General features: G+C 44.4%; 1 protein-coding gene across 1 annotated transcript; it reads right to left on the reverse strand.

Moving 5' to 3' along the window:
- Nucleotides 1–633: 633 nt before the first annotated feature.
- Nucleotides 634–2284, reverse strand: lbx1b (ladybird homeobox 1b). Its single transcript, XM_056280976.1, has 2 exons — nucleotides 1957–2284; nucleotides 634–1449 (listed from the first exon to the last, which is right to left on the reverse strand). Exons 1-2 carry the CDS (start codon nucleotides 2282–2284, stop codon nucleotides 962–964), a joined length of 816 nt encoding a protein of 271 aa, XP_056136951.1. The 3' UTR covers nucleotides 634–961.
- Between the last annotated feature and the right edge of the window lie 6500 nt (nucleotides 2285–8784).

An 8784-nucleotide genomic window follows, 5' to 3' on the forward strand; every position in this document is an offset into this window, starting at 1 on the left:
TTATTCCCATAGTATATACATATACAGTTTGTGCATTGGTTTTCATTTGCTGTCCTGAATTTAGAAAGGCACTTACAGGTGTAAAAAAAAAAACTTGACAAATTGATAACTGTAAATCTATCGTATCCAAACAATAAATCTGTAAAGTAGCTGTCAAAATCACTGCAATATTAATTGTGTTGCCATCGCTTGAACATTCCCATAAAACGCATAAATGTGAATAATTTCCGAGTTTGCCTTTCAGACCATGCATCGCAGCTTAAGGAAAGAATATGAATTTAAGTGAAGGTTACAAAAAAAAGAAAATGAATTTGCGGCGACGTGGTGACATCGTGGTTCGGCTTAACATAATACAAGCGATATAATTTAGAAAGTAAAATAAATAGATGATGAATAAAAATCAAAACATGCATTCACATGCAAAAATGGTATGTGTTATATGGGGGGGAGAGAGAGAGAGAGAGAGAGAGAGAGAGAGAGAGAGAGAGAGAGAGAGAGAGAGAGAGAGAGAGAGAGAGAGAGAGAGAGAGAGAGAGAGAGAGAGAGAGAGAGGGGATGTGTCGTATGTTTTCGCGCACGTATGCGCGTTTGTGTGCGTGTGTGCGCGCTTTTGTGTGTGTGTGTGTGCGTGCGTGCGTGCGTGCGTGTGCGTGCGTGCGTGCGTGGTGGACCCGCTGTAAAAAACAAATATCAATGTATTTCTAGATCATATTGCTTTGTTTGCAAGAGGAAAGATGCTAATGAGTACACCGTAAAATATCACTGCATATTTCTTGCTCGTTCATGCTTTTACTATACGAATAGGCCTATTTGTGCCGTCAATACAAAAGTCATTACAGTTTGGTACATTTTATTTTCGGAGATGGTACAATAATAAGGAGCGGTACAAGTTACAAGTCCTCGGCGGTGATGTCGATGTCATTTCGGCAACGCTGTTGACTCCCCCAGCACCTTGGCACAATCAGTCATCCACGTCAATCTCCACGTCCTCGTCCTCCGAGCACTCTTTGCTCGTCGTGTGGTCTGAAAATGGCGACAGGGGGGACAGCCGCAGTTTGTGGGCGAGTTCGTGCTCCTGCTGGCCGCCCTGCGCCGGGGACTCGGCCCGGGAGTGTCCGAGTGTCCCGCTGGCGCATTTCTCCAGGTCCGCAAGTTTAGCGAGCTTCTCCAAGGGCACCTGGCCGACGGCCTTGGCCGACTCCACGTCGGCCTTCATCTCTTCCAGATCCCTCTTTAGCTTGGCTCTCCGGTTCTGAAACCATGTGATGACCTGGGCGTTGGTGAGGCCGAGCTGCTGCGCTATTTGGTCTCTGTCGGCGGGCGACAGGTATTTCTGGTAGAGGAAGCGTTTCTCCAGCTCGTAGATCTGGTGATTGGTGAACGCCGTCCGAGACTTCCGCCGCTTCTTCGGCGTGCTCCTCTGGCCGAACAGGGTCATCCCGTCCCTCCCTGTCGGAAGATGAAAAGAAACCTTGAGTGTAAACGAAAAGGGGAAAAAAGAAATAATAATCATCGTAACAACAGTGTATGGGGTTTTTGCGACAATCGCACGATTCCTTTGCGGCGCTTCGTCCGCTGTTTTCCCGGGCTCGCTGTGCCGCGCGCGCGTGAAGGCCACGGCATGCAGCACACGAGCAAGGTCCCAACTTCAGCGCGCGTACACAGGCCCGCCATAACGCGGGCTACTTCCCACCGCGTCCGCATCACCGGTTCGTTTGATTATCGTGATGAAAGTCAGTTCGTAAAAGTGCGGAAAAGGTGACGTGTGTTCAAAAAAGAGAGAAAAAGGAACTCAACCAATAATATGCTGCTGTTGGCCCGTATGTTTTCAGGCTCTAAAAGCATGCGATCAGAGAAGACTCCGGTTTTTTCATGCACAGATGCGCGATTCAAAAAAGAAAAACAAAAATATTCAAGAGACATTGCAATACAAAGGCCATGCATGTGAAGAATTACCTTCCGCCGCCTGTAAAACGCTAACCTCCAGTCCTTTAAAGGTCTTGCTGGCCAGCTCCTCCAGCGCGCACAGAGGGGAGGTTTGGGTGAGGAGCGCCCGGCTGGACAGAGGGATGCCTGAAGGACGGTGCTTCTCGGACGAGGAAATCAGGTGTGCGGTCCCACAGATGGTGTAACTTCGTTTGACGGAGGGCTTGTTCAGGATGTCCTCGATGCTGAACGGAGTCAGCGGCTTGTTGGAGTTGGCAGGTGGGGGCAAGTGGTCTAGCGGGCTTCGCCGTCTGTTTTCCACCGCGTCACATTTAGACACTTCTTTGGATGTCATCATTAGCGATTGAGCACGCGCGCGGACTAATTTCGTTTAATACCAGCGGCCGACACAACGATGTTGTATATAAAAAAACAAAAAAAACAAAACGTCACATAACAGTTCCAAGTTGAAACCAACGTACTAGCAGAAAACTATAATGCAAGAAGAAGAAGAAGAAGAAGAAGAAGGGAGGGGGGGGGCGAAAGGAGAGAAAAGGATATTCCAAAAATGGGATGTCTTGAGAGTAAATCGTTCCCAGAGCAAGTCCGCAGGAGTGAGATGCCTCCCTGAAAATGGCGAGGTCCAAAGAGTTGCGGGAACTGACGATTACTAACAAGTTACCATTTGATTGGGAGGTATAATCAATTATCTCCAGTGGCACTTTCGCCCTCTCCCTCTCACTCTTTGACTATGTTGCAGTCCAGTGCGGGGCTTTGGCGAGTGGGGTGTCCCATTAATTAGAGCGCATGGCTGCAAGGAGGAGGAGGAGGAGGAGCCCGGGCGGAATTACAATGCTTTGTGCTCTTATCATCTTTGGTCTAATTTAGCTGTGTGGCGAGATACCAGAATAGGCCTTTCGGTAAATGAGGGCTTGGGAGAGAGAGGGAGAGAGAGAGAGGGGGAGAGAGAGAGAGAGAGAGAGAGAGAGAGAGAGAGAGAGAGAGAGAGAGAGAGAGAGAGAGAGAGAGAGAGAGAGCGAGAGAGCGATCTCAATCTATTTAAGCGTTTTGGAGTAATAATCTGTGACATTTTTTTCTGCAGTCAGTATTTTAACCGTATCTGGTAAATAGCTGGATTAACCCGGACGTGCTCAGAATGCCGAGTGTGTAGAGGACAACACACATGTAGGGACGTGTCCCTCAACTCAAAGCGGTGGATGGGTGTTTGGTTTGTAAAGGTAATGTAGAGCTGGGCTGCGTATATCAGCTGTGAAGGAGCAGCGTGCAGCTCCCTCTCCGCAGCGCCGCGTCGGGCCGCGACTCAGACCAAAAGGCTCCTTCTGTATCACCGGGGGACACGTCGCATCTCCTGTCACCTAGCCGCCCGTCCTCGAGCGTTGGCATGATGGTTGTTGGTTGTTTTTTGTTTTTTTTGTTATTTTAGTGCCGTGACGAAAAAACAAACCTTTCCACCGGGCTATCTGCAATATACCAAAACGAATGATCATAATATATTTGCTCTATTGGGATTTGTAAGAAATTATTTTTTTGTTGTTGTTGTTGTTTGTTTTAATTTTCAGACTAACTGAATTTTTAATGTTTTACGTGTGACGAATCTGTGTCTATCCTTTTTTTTCTCCCCCAAACTAAGGTGTCTAATTTGTTATTATTTGGATAATGTTATGCATTGGATAATGTAAACAATGACAATAATTGCTATTATTATCGCTATTATATTATAATTATTATTATCATCATTATAGTTATTATATTGTTATTGCTATTATTGTTGTATTATTATTACACATTTTGGATATATGCAAAAAAATATCAAATTATTAATGTTAACAATAAGAATAATAATGATAATTATCATTATTGTTATTATTATTGTTATGCGTTAGCATTAATCATTTGATAGCTATAATATTTACATTTGTCCAAATCACTCGTCAGCTAGTTTAAATGAGATGACATTCAAAATCGACTATGCAATGACGCATACTGATACATCACTTTGTTAAATTACGTTGAATTCTTCATGGATGGTGTATTAAAAAAATCCAGAGAGAGAGAGAGAGAGAGAGAGAGAGAGAGAGAGAGAGAGAGAGAGAGAGAGAGAGAGAGAGAGAGAGAGAGGGAGAGGGAGGCAGGTTTTCATTCTAGTTCATCGAAAGCATCCTGAGAATAATACTCTGATACCTCAATAGTTATCAGTCAATCTTGTAAACATCACATCGTGTGTGTGTGTGTGTGTGTGTGTGTGTGTGTGTGTGTGTGTGTGTGTGTGTGTGTGTGTGTGTGTGTGTGTGTGTGTGTCTGTGTGTGTGCTCCTTAGGACAGGTTGGGTCGTTCTTCAGAGTATAAAGGCCTTGTCTCACGACACTGATGGGCGATAATGCAGGCTGGCATATCAAGTCGGAAAGCAAAGACGAGAGACGGATTTGTCTTTTGTCCTTTCAGACAGTCCACACAGACAACAGTGTGTCTGTCCGCTCTGCGTCAATGGGGCATCAAATGGTTAGAAACCGTCCTGCAGCAACACGTTAATCGAAAGATTTCAGGATGAATTTCAGTTTTTTATTTATTTATTTATTTTTTGGCATACCAAGCCATCATTCCTATTTTCGTTTTATGCTAATTTCAAAAACAGGTTTATGCGGCTGTATCCACATTCATTAATCTAAGTCGGTTTATAGTCTCTGTCTGTGTAATGTCTGGTTTCACAGGAGACTTCTCGTTTGATGGTTAAAGTTATGAAGGCGCTAATGTTGCACAATATGGCTTCGTTTTAAAACCAAATCCCCGACCGCCATTAGCTTGTCAACACTGTGTATTGGGAAAAATTGCAGCGTTTATAGAAATGGTTGGAATTGTTTTGTCTTGGTTTTTTTTTTTTGGTAGAAATTACAAGGAAAAATATGCAACTCAAGTGGTTGGTCTGAACGTCCAAATTGTCGTGCAAATGATCTACTCGTAAAACACAGACAACTATTGAGTCAATATGTTAAACATGTGTCCAAATACACTTGACCATTAGTCTAGTGTACAAAACCTGCATGAAGCACACAAAAAAGGTGGGGGGGTAATTTGTCATAAAAGGTATAAAATGTAAAAGCTGCTTTTCCAATGTAACGTAATGTAACGTAATGCAATGTAAGTGTTTAATCTGATGGTCTTGTGACAACATCGAATATTTACAAAGACAAGTGTAGGGGTAATGTGTTTTAACACAGCTGTTATAAAGTCAAACAAGTGTAAAACAATGACTCTTTGATAAACGAAAGATGTAAAACCCCTTATGGTAGAAAAAATGTAATATTGCTGTGTAGATCATATGGTTGTCGAGTCAATCTGTACAGTGTACTGTGCAGCTGATTCATATGGGTGATGCAAGCCCTTGTCTTTCTTACTGCACATTTCTCATCTGGTTAAAAGTATGAATATGTATTGACGTATCAATGGGCTGAGCAGGACGTGTGGGATCAGCCTGTATGAGGTGTTGTATAGTCATCTGTGTCTCATACACTTGCCAAGGTCAACAACAAGGCCGACTCTCAGCTCTCCTTTAGCAACGAGATCTAATCAGCTGGACCAGTTGACCGTCCGGGACACATTGCCTGGCAGGACGTTTTGATAAGCACAGATAACTCACATAGACCTATTTGTGCTCTGTGTCGTCATTATGAATAACTTAAATGTGATTAGCATGCAAGTCTGATGTCAATAATTGACACATTTGTTTGTTTGTTTGCTAATTGGTGTCCCCCCCCCCCAGCCAATTGTTGGAGATGATGTTGGACTCAATTTTAATTCAGCACAATGGGTGAAAACAGTACAACAGGAGCTCCTTGGGACTAAAGCCCAGTTCTTCACAACAGCGCTTTAATTTCAATTTTAATTTATCGTCTTCCTCCATTCCAGCAATATACAACTCACCATAACTCAGTACATTTGAACCAAGATGCAGATCCCGTACCATTTCTCCAGCAGACCACTGTAGAAGTGGTATGCTGGAGTTGCATTACTGTAACTGAGTGCTCCTTTCCTTTGGCAATCAGGTGTTGATTTAGGCCTTCCGCGCTGTGGTCTGTTAGCTTAAAGGGCCATTCTGCAGTAAGTGATAGTGAGCTCATAGTGGAGACACAGTTCTCACTGTGGGCTTAAACTCTGATTAGACAGCTGCAAGGCAAACTATCCACACTGTAGCCATTTTGTAAGACCCCAAAGATTGGTGTCAGGTCCCCCTCTCCCTAAAGCGTGTTACCTCAGATAACATCACATACAGACGGCCTGACTGGGATGTTCATCACCGTTTCACACCGCATATCATTGTCAGAGGTCAGTCCTATTGGACGGTTAGCTAACGAGGCCCACCCAGTTGGAAGAGAGTGGATTTATATGGAAGTGGGCTTTGGGGAGAGGCAGCCATATTTTATGTGATGATGTAATCCTAGCCCTGTGACAAAGCCCTGAAGGACTGGCTGGCTCTTCAGCCTCGTGGTGCAGGGTCAGTGGTGTAGGAGCGCACAAGTCTTCACGGTCAAGTCCAACTTATTCCTACAGCCCTCAATCAAAATCTAGTCCAATGAGGGTTTTACGGTCACGTTACATTGTGTGCAGTGTTCGACGCCCGCCATCCTAAAACACTTGATTCAGATTAGGAAAAACTGCACAGAAAAAACGAAAAAAAAAACCCCAACTTATCTGGAAAAAACAATCGGAGAAACCTCAGGGTGAGCAACAGCGGAGGATCCCTCCTTCAGGATGGATAGGCATGCAATAGGTGCCGGGAGGCACTTAATGATTACATGATTTATAGCGAAACAGTGAAACAATATATACAATTATTACATAACTTATAGCGAATAGGTGAAACTTAATCACCAGGTTGCATGATGTTACCTAGGGAACAGTTTCCTTCAGTTGTGTTGGGAGGGCTTCAGCTTTATTTCCAGTTATATTTGATAGAGCAATCATCTACAGTGAAAATGTGCCCAATTCCAGTGTTTTATCTAACGATCCCCCTCCCCCCACCCAAGAAAAAAAAGTGCATTAATTACATCTAAACAGTGAAAGGGAGTGTATACAACGGAGACTACATCAGTCAATATAGAATAGGTCAACAGATTATTCCCATGCAATGAAAGGCAAAAACAGGTGCACAGTCTCCAACGAAATACAAGAAGCTCAGAGTTTACCCCATGGAGAGTGGATAATGCAGTGTTGCTCTCCCTTTAAAAAGAACCCTTTTTATGGTTCTTTAGCTGTGGCAATAAAAAATGCCTTTGCTGCTACGCAGAACCAAATGGATAAAATAAAGACCCATTCATTAAATAAATGGTTCGACAATGGTTCGTGATGTCAGGATTGTACCGACACTGGTTCTCTCATGGTGGCAACAATTCTGCTGAGACTGAAACCGAAACTCAACCTATATGAATTTACTGTGTCGCACCCGGTGAAACAGTTTCTGCTGTCAAACTGTGTCAGCCGGCCTGCAAACAGACTGGTCTGATGCCCCTTACCATACCAGTGTGTTTTGGGGCCTGTGCCTTAATACACTGTATGTATGAACATGCTGTATTGGGCCCAGCCTGGATCCCAGCGTTCCTAATTTTAAAGTCCCCATGAAACCAAAATAGATATTTAAGGTTTTTTTTTAATCGCATAAATCCTGCACTGATCGTCACCTATACGCCAGTATCTGGCCCAACAATCAATCAATCATGTTGCATTTTATTTAGCGCTTTTCTAGCTGCAACAGCCATTCAAAGCGCTTGACAATGACAAAAAGTCGTTTAGTAAGTATTCTTAACGGTATTTTAGCAGGCATAACATAGGCCGTGTTTATAACCCCCTTGAAAGATCTAATCGCTAATCTTGCGCCGATTCGTCTGTCTGTGCTATGATTGGTTGAGTACGAATACTGTCGTCATACAGAAGAGACGGAGGGTGAGTGCTCGTTGTACTGTCGTCATACAGAAGCGACGGATGAGATAGCTAACGTTAGCCGTTGGCGTCAGAAAGGAAGGCAGCATGGGTTAGGGTTTCTCTCGCTCTCTCGCTCACACACACACACACACACACACACACACACAGAAGAGATGGAGGGTCTCTTATGTATGACGACAGTATTCATGCTCAACCAACCATAGCCATTTTTCAAGGGGGTTATAAACCGATAACATAGCCCGTGTAGCTAATAAGTTTGTCATTTCCTGGAATATGATAAGACGTTCATGACTCATCCTGCACTCGGGGGCGTATACTAATGTTGCGTCCGATGAAAATACTTTATCGAATTTTGAATGTCCCTCCCCCATGTCTATAAATTCTGCCAGTTACCGCCCGGCGCACAGGACCACCTACGACCCCACTTATCGGTCGTCGCTGTGTTTTTGGTTGTGCTAACTAACTCCCGCGATCCAGCCGAGGCCGTGAGAAGGGTCTGGGGCGCGTCCACAGTCGCCGCCGCACACCGCTGTACGCCGTCCCCTTCGCCAGCACAGCGTCGGACCATGGATGTAGAACTGGATACCGGATCTAAAAATGGCGCCTATTCATTCCTATGAGAATCGCTCGCCTGGCGCATACGCCGAAAAAAGTTTCTGGCTTCCGGTTTACTTCCGGGTACATGCGTTCCATTGAATATGCGCAGTAGTGTTACTCCCATCATGTCTCTTGGCTATGAGAACGGGTGAACCGCGTTCAGGATCCGGCGCTGCGCGTTCATAATGCTATGCCAGCGGACTTCATGGATGCATAATAAGAATACTACGGAACTTACTTGGGACTTGAAACCATGGATGTATTGTTCATCCGAACAGCGTTTGCTTAATCTCGCAAAGATCCTCG

This window comes from Lampris incognitus, chromosome 5, assembly GCF_029633865.1.
Source record: "Lampris incognitus isolate fLamInc1 chromosome 5, fLamInc1.hap2, whole genome shotgun sequence".
Lineage (NCBI taxonomy): Eukaryota > Metazoa > Chordata > Actinopteri > Lampriformes > Lampridae > Lampris > Lampris incognitus.

Bases quoted from the DNA above. Each gene is read 5' to 3' on its own strand.
- lbx1b (XM_056280976.1), bottom strand. From the start codon at position 2,284: ATGATGACATCCAAAGAAGTGTCTAAATGTGACGCGGTGGAAAACAGA. The intron at 1,450-1,956 runs GTAATTCTTCAC...ATCTTCCGACAG, and splicing joins CGTTTTACAGGCGGCGGAAG to GGAGGGACGGGATGACCCTG.